The following is an 18,692-nucleotide window of genomic DNA, read 5'->3' as shown; positions in this document are numbered from 1 at the left end:
TTTCAATCACCTGCATGCGAAACAGGTACATTCTTTGCAATCATGCACACCACACATGACTTAACAACCCTTCCTTGCTAAGAGTTTACAGTACACACTCCTTGGCCAAGGATTACATAAAAAGTAATCAATACCTCAACTACTAATAAGGAAAGGCCAAAATATCATCGTTGCGTTTTGATGCACGATGGTGACGACCTTCTGCTTCCCCTTTCTGTAATTTCTTTTAGGTCTCCGCTCAGGGTGCAACTTCCAACAATTTTCTTTGTCATGCCCCTCTTTCTCACAATGTATACAAGAGGGCTTTGCTCCCCTTCTCTTGGCTGCTGCGGTTCTCTTTGGGTGGTCATCTCATCCATGTATTCCCTTGTTTTCCAGATGAATGGCCTTTACACTGGCCGAGTCAATGGTAGTAGGTTCAAACAATAATAATGAATGTCTACTATAACTATGTAATGATCCAATATACTTAGTTACTACTTCAGGCGAGTCAAGTGCAATGCCCAAATTATGTGCTTGTTTCGTAAACTCCTCAGTAAAGGTCTGAACATCCTGACCTCTACCTTGCCTTAAGTATTGCCAATCCATTAAGGCTTGTTGCTTATAACCCAAGGGATAAAATTGTTCTTTTAATGCAACAATGAAACTAGGCCATGAGGAAAGAAGATTACCCACACTCTTACTGCTTTACAATTTGCTCGCCCACCAGACGAGAGCGGTGCCACTCAGCCGAAGAGAGGCCAACTGAATCTTTGCCTCGTCCTCTTCGATTTGTTGAATCCTGCAATAGATCCAATTTGCCTAATCCATTTATTAAGCTTTTTTGCATTACTTTCACCATTATACATGGGCAAATCAAATTTGACATCTAATTTAAAGAAAGGTTTCTTAGATGCACCCCTTGAATTTCTATGATGAAGGTGATGAGAGGAAGAAGAGCTTTTAGTCGTGGAAGGAGAAGGAGGGGGATCTTCTCCACCATTTCCATGCACTGAAAATTGTTCTTCTGCCTTTCTTCCCTTCTGCTTTCTCCAGCCTTGAAAGCAACTAACTGACATTTTCCATCATTGTATAGAAGGCTTTGCGGAAATTGAGCTCCTCTCCATAACGAGCCTCTTCATCTGCCATGCTCCTCCTTCGATGTGCACGCCTCGCTTTGGGATCAAATGACTTTAGTTTCGCTTTGCCTCTTCGGAGCCTGTTTCTTGTTAGCATACAAACATGCAATTCACATCTACAAGGACCAACTCTGATACCACTTGATCCCAAATATCTTTTCCTTGTGATGCATTAAAGAATTACATAATAAGCTTGCATTTAACCATGAAATCACAAGTGCATACAAGAATAAGAAGAGAAGAATAGCAAGCCACCCATAGGAGACACAAGATTGATATCGGAGTTCGTCCAGGAGGGACTACGTCTCTGGGCCCTGCTCGAATTAGTGGGGAGGCCCTGTTTTCATTAGATAGCAAAATAATGAAAGTACATCAAAATAACCATGATGATCTTATACCTCCAAAATTGAAGAAGCCCGAAAATTGTAGACCTCTGATGGAGAAATAGACAACACCGTTGAATTCGTGGCATCGAGAAATGCTGAAACCATATAAAATTTGTCGAAAGCTGACAAAATGAAAATTTGCTTCCTGGGAGAAATTGCTCAAATCATGGTTTCGCCCCTCTTTCTGCATTGCTCATGGTTCCGCCACTTGCAAATCAACTTGCCTCGAACTGCATGTCCGCTCATTCTCCCTCGACGCACTGAGAAAATAGGTTTAATTATTACATTGTGGGTGGATTAACCAAGGGGTTAGTTTGGCGCAATGGTAATAATAGTAAAGTTGTTGAGGAGGGGTCGGGGGATCAAATCTCGCCCCTCCCCATTTTACTACATAATTATTAATGCATATTTTATTTGGGGGCGGGTCCGCCGTCTCGGTGGCCTGCTCCCCTCACTCCCTACTCAACGTCGTTATGTTTGGGTCATGGCATGGTAATGTGGAGGGGGGGCGGGGTTGACTGCCTGTCCCCTAACACTATTTAACATAGGTTGTTGCGGTGGGTACCGAGGGTATGCGATTTCAGTGGGGAGGGACTGGTGGGGGTCATGGCCTGTCGGCCTAATCTTTTTTTATTTATATATATAAATAGGTCGGGTCCGATGGAGGTGGCGAGGGTCATGGCTCGCCACCTATATATATATATATATATATATATATATATATATATATATATATATATATATATATATATATATATATATTTTGTTATGTGACCCTCGCTCATATCTATATATATATATATATATATATATATATGTATTTTGTTATGTGACCCTCGCTCATATATATATATATATATATATTTTGTTATGTATATAAACAAATAGTCATTTTTGAAAATTCGCAAAATAACCGAAGGAGACAATTTAACCAGGACACAAATTCGCTCGGAATTTGGCCCAGGTTGGCTGGAATCCAGTGGTTGGGTTCTGTCCAAAATGCTGCTTCCTTAAGCCTGCCCACTCACCCAAGTCAACCCTGAACTTTGACTTCTCCTAAATTTCGCATACAGACTTGGTTTGACGAACCGTTTACACCACCTCGATCACGATGACGAGATATTCAACATGAAACTGGTTTGAGCACAATCCAAACACTTTGATTTTTGACCCTTCTTAAGTCCTCTTGGACTTCTACATGTGTCTGGAGCCACCTAGATCAGTGATGGGGGAAGAGAGAGGGAGGTTGGAGAGAAAGGTAGAGAGAGGAAGAACGAGAGACAAATACTTGAGAGAGAGGAGTAGAGTGATGGGGGAAGAGAGAGGAGTAGAGGGCAGAGAGAGAGAGAGAGAGAGAGAGAGAGAGAGAGATGGGGGAATAAAGAGGGAGGTAGGAGAGAAAGGAGGAGAGAGGAAGCACGAGAGAGCGGACATGAGAGAGAGGAGGAGAGAGGGAGGGACAGGGAGATGGAGTTGGAGGGGGAGAGAGGGAGGGAAGAAGAAATACATAGAGAGTGAGAAGTGGAGAGAGAGAGGGAGTGACAAGGGAGAGATGGAGAGAGAGTGTGTATATTTTGGGGTGAGATAAAGAGACAAAGAAGGAGAGATGAAGAGAATGGGGGAGAGAAGGAGAGAGGATAGAGGGAGGGATATAGTAACTGAGTTGGAGGGTGTGGAGAGAGAGAGAGAAAGAGAGAGGGAGGGAAAGAGAGAGAGGGAGGTTAGATGAAAGAAATAGAGAGAGAAAGGTGGAGACAGAGAGAGGGAGTGATAAGGAAGATGGAGAGAGAGGGAGAGAGAACAAAGGAGGGAAGAGAGATAGAAGCAAGGAAGAGGGAGAGAAGAGGAAGAGAGAGAAAGAGGGGGAGAGGAGGGATAATTAGATAGATTGAAGAATGAGAGTGTATGTTTTGGGGGTGACATAGAGAGAAAAAGGGGGATAGAGATATAGATGGAAAGTGAAGAGAGGGAAGAAGAGAGAGATGGAGCGAGGGAGGGACAGACAGAGAGATTGATAGATATGGAGTGAGAGAGCGTGCATGTTTAGAGGGTTGAGATAGAGAGACAAAGAAGGAGAGATGGAGGGAGATATAGATATAGATGGAGGGGGCAAAAAGGGAAGAATATTTGTTGCATTAGATGCATTGGTTTCAGTGTAGATGGTGATTTCTAATCCTATTTGATTGCTTTCGCTAGATGCATTGATTTTAATGTAGATGTTGATTTCTCATGATATTTGATTGCTTGCACTAGATGCATTGATTTCGAAGTAGATGATATCTAATCCTATTTGATTGCTTGCATTAAATGCATTGATTTCATTGTAGATGGTGATTTCTAATCCTATTTGATTGTTTGCACTAGATGCATTGATTTCAGTGTAGATGTTGGTTTATAATCCTATTTGCTTACTTGCACTAGATGCATTGATTTGAGTGTTAAAGTTGATTTTTGATTTGAGGTAATTGGATGTATGATGGTACATTAATTTTAAAGTGATTGGATTAACATTGTGCATTGATTTCAGTGTAAGTACATAAAAAATTGACAATGTACATTGATTTTTGTGTTATAGTAATTCAACTTATTAATATTGAAGAGAAAGAGAGATAATGTATGATGTTTTTAAATGGTTTACGATTTAATGCATCCTTTTCATATAATCGATATGAAAATATGACAATTGATATGAAAAGATGACAAAAGTAACATGGGTGACAATAAGAATAGTAGAAGAAAATAGTTTGAGATTAATCACAATGAAGACTATTTGTAATTTACTATATTCTTATTATTCACATTTTCTATCATTTAACACTAGTACATTGTCACTTTACATTCAATTTTTTTATTTCATCATTAAAGTTATTAACAATATTTATCATCTCAACACTAAGCAAATTTAAAATTAAAATTACTAAATTAATCTTAAACATATTTAAATGGCTGGAATCCGGTGGTCGGGTTTTGTCCAAAATGCTGCTTCCTTAAGCCTGCCCAGTCACCCAAGTCAACCCTGAACTTTGACTTCTCCTAACTTTTGCATATAGACTTGGTTTGATGAACCGTTTACACCACCTCGATCACGATGACAAGATATTCAACATGAACCTGGGTTGAGCACAATCCAAACACTTTGATTTTTGACCCTTCTTGAGTCATCTTGGACTTCTACATGTGTCTGGAGCCACTTGGATCAGTGATGGGGGAAGAGAGAGGGAGGTTGGAGAGAAAGGTAGAGAGAGGAAGAACGAGAGACAAATACTTGAGAGAGAGGAGTAGAGTGATGGGGGAAGAGAGGAGTAGAGGGCAGAGAGAGAGGGAGAGAGACGGGGGAAGAAAGAGGGAGGTAGGAGAGAAAGGGGGAGAGAGGAAGCACGAGAGAGCGGACATGAGAGAGAGGAGGAGAGAGGGAGGGATAGGGAGATGGAGTTGGAGGGGGAGAGAGGGAGGGAAGAAGAAATACATAGAGAGTGAGAAGTGGAGAGAGAGAGGGAGTGACAAGGGAGAGATGGAGAGAGAGTGTGTATGTTTGGGGGTGAGATAAAGAGACAAAGAAGGAGAGATGAACATAATGGGGGAGAGAAGGAGAGAGGATAGAGGGAGGGATATAGTAACAGAGTTGGAGGGTGTGGAGAGAGAGAGAGAAAGAGAGAGGGAGGGAAAGAGAGAGAGGGAGGTTAGATGAAAGAAATAGAGAGAGAAAGGTGGAGACAGAGAGAGGGAGTGATAAGGAAGATGGAGAGAGAGGGAGAGAGAACAAAGGAGGGAAGAGAGATAAAAGCAAGGAAGAGGGAGAGAAGAGGAAGAGAGAGAAAGAGGGGGAGAGGAGGGATAAATAGATAGATTGAAGAATGAGAGTGTATGTTTTGGGGGTGACATAGAGAGAAAAAGGGGGATAGAGATATAGATGGAAAGTGAAGAGAGGGAAGAAGAGAGAGATGGAGCGAGGGAGGGACGGACAGAGAGATTAATAGATATGGAGTGAGAGAGCGTGCATGTTTAGAGGGTTGAGATAGAGAGACAAAGAAGGAGAGATGGAGGGAGATATAGATATAGATGGAGGGGGCAGAGAGGGAAGAATATTTGTTGCATTAGATGCATTGGTTTCAGTGTAGATGGTGATTTCTAATCCTATTTGATTGCTTTCGCTAGATGCATTGATTTTAATGTAATGTTGATTTCTCATGATATTTGATTGCTTGCACTAGATGCATAGATTTCGAAGTAGATGATTTCTAATCCTATTTGATTGCTTTCGCTAGGTGCATTGATTTTAATGTAGATGTTGATTTCTCATGATATTTGATTGCTTGCACTAGATGCATTGATTTCGAAGTAGATGATTTCTAATCCCATTTGATTGCTTGCATTAAATGCATTGATTTCATTGTAGATGGTGATTTCTAATCCTATTTGATTGTTTGCACTAGATGCATTGATTTCAGTGTAGATGTTGGTTTATAATCCTATTTGCTTACTTGCACTAGATGCATTGATTTGAGTGTTAAAGTTGATTTTTGATTTGAGGTAATTGGATGTATGATGGTACATTAATTTTAAAGTGATTGGATTAACATTGTGCATTGATTTCAGTGTAAGTACATAAAAAATTGACAACGTACATTGATTTTTGTGTTATAGTAATTCAACTTATTAATATTGAAGAGAAAGAGAGATAATGTATGATGTTTTTAAATGGTTTACGATTTAACGCATCCTTTTCATATAATCGATATGAAAAGATGACAATTGATTTGAAAAGATGACAAAAGTAACATGGGTGACAATAAGAATAGTAGAAGAAAATAGTTTGAGATTAATCACAATGAAGACTATTTGTAATTTACTATATTCTTATTATTCACATTTTCTATCATTTAACACTAGTACATTGTCACTTTACATTCAAATTTTTTATTTCATCATTAAAGCTATTAACAATATTTATCATCTCAACACTAAGCAAATTTAAAATTAAAATTACCAAATTAATCTTAAACATATTTAGCATATTTAAAATGATTACGTTAATATTAGATGAATTTACATATTATTGATAAAATTAATCATATGTTCATTAGATTTTCTTTGGGCACACGATTGAAACTAGCCTAGATCCATCTTAAATCCGGATCTATAAAGCGCCCAGAGGGATTAAATCTCTCGAAGTGCTCAAGTTTTGCACTAAAAAAAGAGGTTTGTACCTTGAGAGATTTGATCCCTCTCAGCCCTTGATAGATCCATAGTTAAGATGGATCTAGGCTACTTTTAATACATTTTGAATTAAATAACTTTAAAGAAATTAGTTTGGAAAAATCAAATTATTAATTGATTATCCTATTTTTTAACTTAGAAAAAATGCTAAGTTGTTAATTAATTTCTTATTTGACCAAATTATTGATTTATTATCTTGCTTCTTAATTTAGAAAAATATACCAAATTATTATTAACTCATATCCTATTTCCTAAATAAACTGTTCAAATTCATAAGAAATTAATTACTAATAGATAATAATAATAACAAAAATGATTACATAAATGCCCGTATTTTTCTGGAGTCAAATGCTCCAATTGATTCTGTGCTGGTCTCCATATCGGCTCAGACTGCTTCAGATTGATATGTTCTTTTCTCTCTATATGGTTCTGCTTATTCCTATGTGTCTCTCTACACTCTGTTTTATTTTTGGATGGCCATTGTGATTATGGTTATGATGGTTTTGTTTTCTGGTATGGTCTGAGACCTCTTTTCATCAGTATCTGTCTTATTATAGGCGCAGAGGCAGTCCCTCTTTTGTCATCAGGAATGTTTTTTGGCTGGCTTAATACGCCTTTATATGTTTCAGCTCATTATATTTCCTTAATATAATATACATGTTGATTTTTCTCTCTGAAAAAAAAAATAACAAAAATAATTACATAAAAATAACTTAAATATTAAATAATATTAAATGATTACATAATATTAAAGGCTTTATATTTACAATTTTAAAATGACTCATTTTAGATTTATAATGAACAATATAATTTATGTAATAAATAACTAAAACTTAAAATATTTAAAACATAATTAGCTTTATCATCCAATATATTATAATGATATCGCTATATAAATAAATTTATAAAACATTCTCTCTCACTAAATTTATAAAACATTCTTTCTTTTTTTATATTTAAAATTTTTCGAGTGCTTCTTATCATTTATGGATGGTTTTGCTTACCAACTTTAATATCTAGGGAATCAAGAGCATCAAACCTTTACTTCTCGAAAAATCAATGAAACCCTTGACTACGCAAAGATCAAAAGAGTCAAACCATTAACTATCCCAGTTTCAAGAAAATAAAAAATAAAAACCATTAACTATCCCGGTTTCAAAAAAAATAAAAGCTTTCCCCTTTACCTCATAAACATTTAAACTAACCCTAAAACTAAAATGCAGAGAAAATAAAAACTCAAGTCATAACTAAGCAACTAACGTAATTAAGGAAATATTCGTGAGATATGTATTACTTTTACGGTTAGGAGACGGCCTTTAAACTTGACATGCCTTTGTCACTTAAGTTGAAACCAAAGAGACGAGGACAACTGGTTACTGACCGAAAGTAAACCTGGGAAAACAGAGGGTTGTCACTATGAGGTGCCTTATCCGTTTGTACTAACCCATTGCCCACGCAACCTCAATCGTGTACCGGGGCCCACAGGCGGGGCCTGGGTCATTGGCCGCATCCGATGTGGCAACCATGCTGACTGTGCAAGGCAGTGTAGTTGCGAGTCGGTGCGAAGCGACTTGGCACCGTATCTCCCGCTGAGGCTCAGGTGCGGTAACCGAACTTCCCCGTCCGGTTCGGCTGGGAGAATGAATACCTTTAGCTCTGCTATTGAGCTATTTTGGCTTACGGCTGAACAGAGGAGCAGAAGGAGAGGAGAGCGAGCAAACGACGAGCCTGCACAGGTCGTTCTTTTCACTTTCCGATCATAAGATTACTCTGTGTTCGTGTTTGTCAGCGTATCCCTTTAAACCCTCGCCTTTCAATTCATGCCATATCAGTTTATTGAGGGTTATAACTATGACCATTTTGCCTGGCGAGTCCTCGGCCATTCTTTATAGGAGCATTTATTGAAATCCCGAGCATTAAAGGCTTGATTATTGAGTCTTCAATTTTTGATCAGCTCTGTTAAAGTAGTTTTAACTGCCTCCTTAAAGTCAAGGCATTTCGAGGAATCTTTCGAATGATCATCGATTTCTTGCCTTCTTTTCGTTTGCAAATGTCGAGATATTTGTTTATGCGACCTAATTACACGAAATTTATGGATATATTTGTGTTTTTCAGGCCGAGAAATGTAAATTTCAGGTGTTTGTGTAAACACTGTTAAAGTCTTGCGGTTGTGCTTTGGAATCGGATGGATACTGAGTTATAGCTCATAATATTATGGAGAACGGGTGGAAACAGTCGTTATTAGATGGCAAATGTTAATTAAGGTGTTTTTGTAAATACTGTTGAATTCTTGCAGTTTTTTTTCTTTCTTTCTGGAATTGGATTGATGCTAATTTATGGCCTATAATTTTACGAAAACTGGCGGAAAAAGTCATTCCGTAGACGGACAAATATAAATTTAAGCTTTCTTTCAAGTCGTCATTGAGTTCTTGCGTGCTTAAGCTTTAGAATTGGTTGCATACTTCTTTATACATTGCAGTAACCTGAGAAACGCGCATAAAATGAACTATAAGTAGTTATCTTTAGATCGATAGATATATTGCGGAACTGGGCGAAACTATTTTTAATTTTTGCCTTGTTTTATGTTATAAAGGGCCGATTCTCAATAATCTTTTCCGGTCGGAGTAATTTACGGCGTCACGCTCTGCAAATATTCTCTCTTTTAAGGAATCTGTCTTCTTGTTCACGCATACCTTTTGAATCCTCTTGATTCTAACAGCAGCATCAATTTCATGCAATTTCCTTTCAAAATTGTTGTATGCAACGCAACATTATTTTATATTTTTAGACGCGTGAATGTACATTAGAAGTGAACAAAGCTTAGACTGTTGGTAAACCTTTTGTTGTTTTATGTCACGATTGATTTTAGTTTTGGTTTCGGTTAAGAGGAGAAATTTTTTGGCGCTCGCTTGGCAAATTCCTGTGAATTTAGGTGAAATCTGTCTTTTCTCCGTAGGTAGTATGGTCTATCCTTTTTCCTCTAATTTGATGAAAATTTACGTCATATGTACGCTTGTTAATCGCATAGGTCAGTTCAGTTGACCTCGTAGACGTTTTTATAATATCTGTCAATCTTTCTCTCTCTCATACACACAGACAACATATAAGCATGTGTGCTATGAGTTATTTCCTGTCTGAGGTTAATGATCAGTGTCTTCAATAAGTTTTGTCAATAGAAGAAAGTTTAGGTGATGTGCTTCTCAAATTCTCTAGAACTTAAGTTCTTCAGTTTTCTCTGTAATTTGATTAAAGTCTATCATTGTTGCGATATTTATTGGTTGTATATCCTTTTTTCCCAATGCTGAGGTTTTAATGCAACATAGATATTCAGAGTGCTAAATAGATAGCAGAAGCGGGCAAAGATAGGTTTTTGTTTTCGATAATTTACCTGTTTGTTGTTTTAGGTTGTGCTTGGAATTCTTTATCAAGTTTTGTTTGATAATTCAATAAAATTGTGATTATATGATTGGGAATATTCTGTAATTTGGATGAAGTTTAGTTTATCTCTTAAGTATTTTTTATCCTTCCTCTGTCGTATTTTTTTAAGTTGTTTTGAGGAGCAAACTCCTAGGAGGAATGGCAATAAGCTTGCTGTTACCCTCAGAATTGAAAGTTTTTGCATTCAAGAACATTGGAGTTAGAATACAAAGTTCAAACTTTGGTGGAAATAAAACCCTACCCAGAGACAATGTTTCAGGTGTGGCTCAAAGGTGTTAAGACAGTTTGCATACTAACAGGAAGCCTTAGAGTTTGACAGGAGAATACTAAGAAAAGTCTTGCACTGTAAGCCAAATAGCAAGGGTAACATATATTTTATAAGCACATGAACTTCCCTTGGGTGAGGTCTTCCTGGAAAATACCTCCATTGCCAGGTTCCTTGGTATACGTACTTCCATTATTTCCATCAGAATTCGCCTTTAATGCTTTATTGAATGAATGACTCATTCTATCTCATCTTGCCTACTTACGATAACATTTTGGTGCTCAACCTGCCTCCTTATGATGATGTCTTGACTCTTTTTGCGCATCCTGCCTCCTTCTGATGATGTCTTGACTCTTATTGCACATCCCGCCTCTTCAAAATAGTCTCCAGAAGGATGTTTATTCGTCCAGCGGCTCCAATTTAATGACAAGAATGTCTCTGGGTTGGGGACTTCCCATCCTCAAATTTCAATAGTTCCGGCACACCTGAGCTGCAGTCTGCATATTTCTGTGCAAATTCTGTACCCACGAATTAAACTTTAATGAATTGGGCTTGTGGGATTTCAACAGAGTTCATAAAGGATTTATAGCTACGTTTATTTGGAAGAATTGATGTAATCTTCAGATTCCAGAATACCTTTTAATTCTAACACAGTCACGCTGGGCCATTTTTTATGTCTCTGTTCATTTGGGCAGAATGCTTCACTTTTTAAAGGTTCCGTGATTTCATGTAGGCATACCTGTACATCATGGATACTTGAAATCTTAAAATATGAGCTATTGATACCTATTAAACAGTATCTAGTTGTACCAGATCAGCCTAATTTGCTATGGTACAGCATGAACTACAGGGACCCTAATGCCAATCACCAATTCTTTCACAAGCTGGTGTAAGTGTAACAATAACATCACAGATAAATGGCAACATAATTTGCTGTTTTTTTACATACATGATTCATTGTGCCAACAGGTGCTCTACAACTCAGTATGGGGAGATGTTGTAGTGTCTGTAAATGAGTGTAAACATTTAAATGTCAGCCCTCCCAGCATGGGGAGATGTTGTAGTGTCCATAAATGAGTGAAAACATTTAAATGTCGACATTCACAGTATGAGAGAAATGTTTTAGTGTCTGTAAATGAGCGTAAACATTAAATGTTGGCTCCATATGGGAGAGATGTTGTAGTGTCAGTAAAATGAAGCATTAGATAAAAAAACAACAATAATAAAACATAATGTCAGATAAATTAAAAAAAATAATAATAAAAAGTAAAAAGTGATAAGAAATAATAAGTGGGTTCAATTCAATTTGTTATATTGCAATTTTCAAATTTTGTTTCTATTAATAAAATTACAAACAATCTTTTCAAGGAACAAATCATAATATAAATATCACATTAGGAACAAATCATAATATAAATATCACATTAAAATAAATTTAAATAATAATGATTCATATTCGTAGCCCTTATATTTCATAATATATAATTAATAAACATATGAAAATTTAATAATTTTAATTGATAAACACATTTAAAAATATAATATTTCAAATATGAAATATATCTAATAAATAGTAGATATAAATTATTGACCGTATAAATTAAAATAATGATTCATATTCGTAACGTATATTTCAGAACTTTATATTTAAATTTAATTAATAAACATATAAAAATTCAATATTTACAATTAACTTTTTTTCTAAGTTATATATCTTTCTTTCATTATATATCATCAATGGCATATCACATTACCAAATTAAATTAAAAATACTATAAACATTCAAAGAAAAACACAACATATATATGTAACTATATGTATTATCAAGGTTTTAATAAAATTTAACCTAAGAATATTTCTATATATAGAGATGTGAAATTTATATAAATATAAATAGTATTATTGAAAACCAAGATAGGGATCTACCAGGTGTAAAGACAAATCAAACCTTTCGAAGTGCAAACCTTTCCTCAAGTTTTGCACTGAAAAGGTTTGCATCTTTGAGAGAATTGATCCCTCACGGAGCTTGGTAGATCCAGAGTTAAGATAGATCTATGCTGGTATAAATTACAAGGAAGCTCAAGTTCCATGGCCCATGTAAATGATGATTCATTTTGTACATGATGATAGATAGAGTTTTGACTATTGTCCACTTAGTGATACCAAAATATGGATAGCATAACCCAAGTAGATCTATCGACACTGTGAATTGCAGACTTAAGAAAAAAAAAGTCTGAGTTCAATTACTTCAGTAGACTTCAGACTTCATCTGTCATTCTGTAAAGAGAACACATGCCCCTGGGAACGTTGGCGAGGGGAATAAGAACATTGCTGCATTACCAACTGACATAGTGTGCCTTTTTCTTGTTGTAAAGCAACTGGAAATTAGGGAGATGTATATTTCCTTAAGTGATTGTACTGTGTCTAATAATACATAGTACATTAGCCTAAAGCACAGGTCATAAGGATGAAGTGTAAATTTCAAGTAGACATTACAATTAATATTAACCAAAGTCTGTTCAAACTTCAAACAAAATCTGTCTAGAGAATCAAGCGTTGTAACCAAACAGTACCAGTTCATTGGGGTTAATTGCTGTTCCATCAACGAGGCAACTGCTACACAACTGGGGCAAATTTCATGTGGCTTTTGGTTGATGGCATCATTGTCATTTTGTGTTTTACTATGCATACTAAATTCGTAGAGCCACTTAAATATTTTCTGAATATTTATAGCATTAAATGAATGAAAATAATATTGTGGTTTAAAGTTTGGCTCAGGTATGTGAGCAGCAATGTTACATCTTGGTGGAAAATGGCTGCAGCCAACCTAAAATACCAATGTTATTGCAAGGTTAGCTTGATAACACACCCTTGCATGAAAGGCAGAGACTTGGATATATGGTAGCATTTCTAGGGGGTCTATAAAAGGAAAAAAACACTTTCGAGAGAATATTCACTTAGACTTGATGGGTGGAGCTTGTTCAAGAAAAAGAGATCAACAAGACAGTGCAGAAGACCTCCAGCGAGGTGGTTCAGGGAGGTCTAGTAGAAGTATCAGCCTTAGATGGCCAATAAGTCCGCGTATAGCAGTGGACATTGGCAAAGGAGATGGGAAAGCTCCTTCTCTTCTAGAGCTGTCCATTCGAAAAATCTGTGAGGTACTATTCTTCCCTATTAAACTGGTCAATTTCATTTATTGAAAGGAGACTTGCTAAGCTCTAAGTTAAGATTTGTGCCTAAGATGATGGTTTGGAGTCTTTGACTAGTGTATTGTATGTCAATGCAGAGTATTGGCAGATATGACTCTCTTAATATGCTTCCTAGAGATCTGAGTCAGCAGATTTTTAATGAGTTGGTTCGTACTCAAGTTCTCACAAGAACTTCGCTCCACGCATTTCAAGACTGTAATCTTCAGGTAATCCCTTGATTTAAGAGTTACCTAACTGAGAATGACTACTTAAAATTTCTGCACAAGGAATGTACACTGTGAAAGAAAATAAACATTTGTTTTTGTTCTGATTTTTGGGTAGGATGTTTTTCTGGGAGAATACCCTGGTGTGGAAGATAGTTGGCTTGAAATTCTTGCAACGCAGGGACCGTCCCTCCTGGCAGTTGATATTTCTAGTTCAGACGTGACAGATTCAGGGCTTTCACTATTGCAAAATTGTCTAAATTTGCAGCATCTGAATTTTAACTATTGTCAACGTATTTCTGATGCTGGACTAGAATATCTCACAGGTAATTCTCACATTTTTCATTTCTTTTTGACATGACTCTATGATCCAAAGTAGCTCTGTCTGTAAGCTCAATATCTTGAAAATTTTATATTTTGTCAGAGGAAACAGTTTCTACATGATTATAATATTCATGATGGACCTTGTTATCAAAACTTTATTGATTATAGTTCCATGGTTTCATGTTGCATGTTTACTCCATTTTATTTTGATTTTCCAACTTCTTTAATGATTGTACTGGTGATGTTGGGTTATTAACAGCTGTGGTACATTTGGTGCTTTCCTTTTGTTTCATTTTTTAATAAAATTTAACAGTTAACTGGTGTCTTGTAAATTTGAATGTTTCTGCTTATGGTAGACAGGGGTATTTAACTTGCAGTGGCCAAATTGGAAAGCATTTTCTGAAGCACCTATATTGTAATGGTGAAGTTGCATTGCCCTCTAAACCGATTCTCTATTTAGCATATTTGACTGGTTGACTCAATTGTATTAGAGACAATATTAAAAGATTGTCCATATGTGTTGCTGGAACATCTTTTACTCTGATTATTCAGAGTACAAGCTCATTGTTTATTAACATCACTGCTATGTTTTGATGGTTCTCTATTGTTTAAAAAATTAATTTAATGCATGCCTTTTAGAACCTAGATTCCAATCTTGCCAAGGTTTCCTTTGGAGTTAAGGTCTCTAGAACATATGCTTTTTGATGTTTCATGTCATCTTTAAGGCCACCCAGTCAGAGCCTCATTTTCAGGACATCAATCGTTAATTATTGAGCCTAAGTCTTCCTTTGTACCATTGTATTGACGTGATGTAAACGTTCTGTAACTTTAAACCGTTTCCTTTGTAATATGTTAATATTCATTATGATTTCATATGACTCCCAGACAAAGGTTCATGCCTCCCTAACTAAGAATCCTGTAGGCCTCATTATTTGAATTCTAGAGCAGGCAATATGAGGGAGCACATTTTTCATCGTTACACAAGGAAGATTGCAATCACTGGCAACATTTGCCCCTGTATTTAACTTGCAGTGGCCAAATTGGAAAGCATTTTCTGAAGCACCTATATTGTAATGGTGAATTTGCATTGCCCTCTAAACCGACCCTCTATTTAGCATATTTGACTGGTTGACTCAATTGTATTAGAGACAATATTAAAAGATTGTCCATGTGTTGCTGGAACATCTTTTACTCTGATTATTCAGAGTACAAGATTATTGTTTTTTAACATCACTGCTATGTTTTGATGGTTCTCTATTGTTTAAAAAATTAATTTAATGCATGCCTTTTAGAACCTAAATTCCAATCTTGCCAAGGTTTCCTTTGGAGTTAAGGTCTCTAGAACATATGCTTTTTGATGTTTCATGTCATCTTTAAGGCCACCCAGTCAGAGCCCCATTTTCAGGACATCAATTGTTAATTATTGAGCCTAAGCCTTCCTTTGTACCATTATATTGACGTGATGTAAACATTCTGTAACTGTAAACCTTTTCCTTTGTCATATGTTAATATTCATTATGATTTCATATGATTCCCAGACAAAGGTTCATGCCTCCCTCACTAAGAATCCTGTAGGCCTCATTATTTGAATTCTAGAGCAGGCAATATCAGGGAGCACATTTTTCATCTTTACACAAGGAAGATTGCAATCACTGGCAACATTTGGTAGTTTCATTTTAAACCTTCTTTCGTTTGAGTAGGCTGTTTCGTTAATTGTTAAGTGCCAATATATATATATATATATCTCTTTTTTTCTCTAATATATTATCTTCTGCTTCTCAGGACTTACAAACTTGACTTCACTTAGTTTTAAAAAGAGCAATGCAATAACTGCATCAGGCTTGCGTGCCTTAGCTGGTCTTGTGAACTTGACAAGTCTGGATCTGGAGATGTGCTCAGGGATTCATGGTGGATTGGTGCATCTAAAAGGTGAGTTGAATTGTGGGAAATAGGTGGCCTTGTGGATGGGGTTTTACAGTGATAAGGTTGGATTTGGTGGTTTAAATGCATTTATCTGATCTTGTCTTGCTTGTACATTTGTGTTGTTAATTTCCAACTTTTCTGAACTGGTTGGGCTATTGATCCAAAAGACTTGAGAATCTCTGAACCTTAAAGTCACTTTCTCGTTTCCTGACAATATCATCTAACTTGTTATCGATTTCTGCCTCAGTGCCTGTCACTTCTCATTATTTAGGGCCTTGCTGTTAAGGTCTTCAAATTGTTTATTATGTTGCTATATATAAATGCAAGTCAATTGACTCTGTTTTAACTTTTATGGTAATCTATTACTTTCAGTGAATGGATCCCTTTGTTTCACAAATAGATGCCTGCAAATGCCATATTTGCCATAGATATAGATATCTAATGAGTTCCCAAAAGCAAAATGCTTGTGGCAGAGAATGCAATCCCTGACCCTTCCTCCATATCCTCAATGAGGAAAGAGCACAAAAGCTGCCCTCATCATAAGAAACATAGTTTTTGGACCATGAGATGTAGGCTATTTTGGCCCTCAGTGATTCCCCTAAAGTGTTTTGGCACACTCTTCATTCCAAGAAACCCAATCCTGTCTCTGATATTGATCTATAAGCAGTTTTCATAATATCGCTTCATGTTACGATCTAAGTTGCACGATACGGGGAAATGTGATATATATATATATATATATATATAATATGCGCAATCATAAAATGTACATGATATATTATTACATTATGATTAAATTGTTTTGTTTCAGCCGTGTTTGGAATCTGGATCCAAGTCCTTGACGGGGGGGGGGGGGGGGGGGGGGGGGGGGGGGTGTGGGAGGCTTGACCCCCCCACTAGTGCCGTTGGGGGGGGGGGGTCAAGGGGAAGCGCCCCTGAAGCGAAAATTAGATGAAAAATTGCCTTGTAAAATATTGTAATTTCGTAGTCAATCTAGGTCGTTCATTACCCCAGGGGCCCAAAATGAGGCGAGAGTATTTTTATAACTTGTGTGAGACATCTAGAAACATGCACACAATATTTTAATAGCCCAATAAAATTTTAAAAATGAAAAAAGAAAAAAAAAACAGAAAAATGCTTCTTTTGGCGGAAATGCGGCCATATGACCTTGAACGTGTTTCAGGCCGTAGTGGGTCACGTTTCAGCCTCAAGAAACGTGCCAGTACAGCCTCAAACATGTTTCAAGGCCGTACCACACGTGTTTCAGCGTTTCCGTGTCGTTTCTTTGAGGAAACGACTCCCTGCCCAGCGTTTCCGTATCGTTTCTTTGAGGAAACGACCCCTGCCCAGCGTTTCCTGCTACATAGGTTACGATGCTCTGGGCTAACCCTCCACTTACATCTGCTCTCTCCCACTGTCTTTTCTTGTGTACTGATGTCAATAGAGTGGTCAGGACCCTCAGCTCCAGCAAAGCAAGTGACGAGGAAGGTTTCCAAGATGAATTCTGGAAACATGATATTCATTCCCGTTTTATATATTGCTGATATTTTTAACCATGTTTACTCGGGTTTTCCTTTTTTGTGTTATCAAAGTATTATCCACCCTATTCTGAAGTTAATGGGATCATGATAAGAAACGTGACACCATTGAATAGTGGGAAAGAAGGTAATTAGTTGTAACATGTTATAGATGTGGTAAGAATTGGATTCAAGGTCATAGATGTAGATTCAATGACTTGTATCATTGCAAAATTATAGATAGGAGTAGGTAGAGGTTTCCATTGAAAAAGACAAATTAGAATTTGACAAGAATGAAAACTGACCAAAGATTTCACCAACAACAATCATCTGCACTAGGGAGACTTGTGAGGAAGAAGAGTCAGGGGTCTATAATGAATTTTATGTCATAAAGAAGAAGTGAAACCATCTGTAGTAAGATATATTCCATCTGATCTAAGGAACAAAGGTAATAGCTTGAACATCAGGGACCAAAAACCTACAATATCGCTTGTAGCAATTATGGGATGAATGATCCAAGGACCCTAAAATTCAAGGGAAGCATAAAGAATAAGAATATCACAATCTTAGCAGATGTTGGGAGTACACAATTTTATGGCTATCAATCTTGCAAACAACTAAACCTTTTCATATGCCTTGTAGGATTTCATTATTACAGTTGCTGATGGTCAAAATGTCAAGGTATTAGGAAGGTGCCATAAAGTTTTAACTTTTTGTATATATACAAAATTTGGAACTATAATCTACAGGTTGGATGCGGTGTTAGTAAATGGTCGCTGCAAGTGGGCACGTATGCCCCAAATGTCCAGGAACAATTTATAGAATTCCTGGCAAGAGTAGAGCTACAAGTTATATGGGTCACAAAGCCTACATCTTAAGGTACGGGCAATACAGTCAATGGAAAGGGAAGGATCAAAGAAAACCCACCTTTGAATCAAGGTAATTGGAGCTGATGTTGTAATTATAATCATGACTCATGAGGACTTAGTGTTAAGAGATGAGTTAAAAAAACTCACAATGTTCCCACTTCCACGATAGACAACTCTCACAAGTATTCAAATCAAATCCACAAGGGAAACATAGAATCCTCCG

At 36.8% G+C, this 18,692-nt stretch overlaps 1 protein-coding gene across 3 annotated transcripts in view; it reads left to right on the top strand.

Moving 5' to 3' along the window:
- The first annotated feature begins 8,303 nt into the window (after positions 1–8,303).
- The window catches only part of LOC149196818 (uncharacterized), a 219,157-nt gene continuing 208,768 nt past the window's right edge, over positions 8,304–18,692 (top strand). The window contains exons 1-6 of one of the 3 annotated variants that reach the window (XM_089405659.1): positions 8,306–8,457; positions 8,837–8,985; positions 13,203–13,582; positions 13,711–13,839; positions 13,955–14,162; positions 15,943–16,089. In XM_089405659.1, the coding sequence (XP_089261785.1) occupies positions 13,391–13,582; positions 13,711–13,839; positions 13,955–14,162; positions 15,943–16,089 (676 nt within the window). In that variant the 5' untranslated portion in view covers positions 8,306–8,457; positions 8,837–8,985; positions 13,203–13,390. Of the gene's footprint in view, positions 8,458–8,836; positions 8,986–13,192; positions 13,583–13,710; positions 13,840–13,954; positions 14,163–15,942; positions 16,090–18,692 lie in introns of all 3 variants that reach the window. The other 2 variants (XM_089405660.1, XM_089405658.1) reach the window with 2 other exon arrangements.

This window comes from Pinus tabuliformis, chromosome 2_2 (assembly GCF_031772625.1).
Source record: "Pinus tabuliformis cultivar Carrire ecotype Pingquan chromosome 2_2, CPIR1, whole genome shotgun sequence".
In the NCBI taxonomy this organism is placed as follows: Eukaryota; Viridiplantae; Streptophyta; class Pinopsida; order Pinales; family Pinaceae; genus Pinus; species Pinus tabuliformis.
This window is presented reverse-complemented; position numbering and strand designations above follow the sequence as displayed.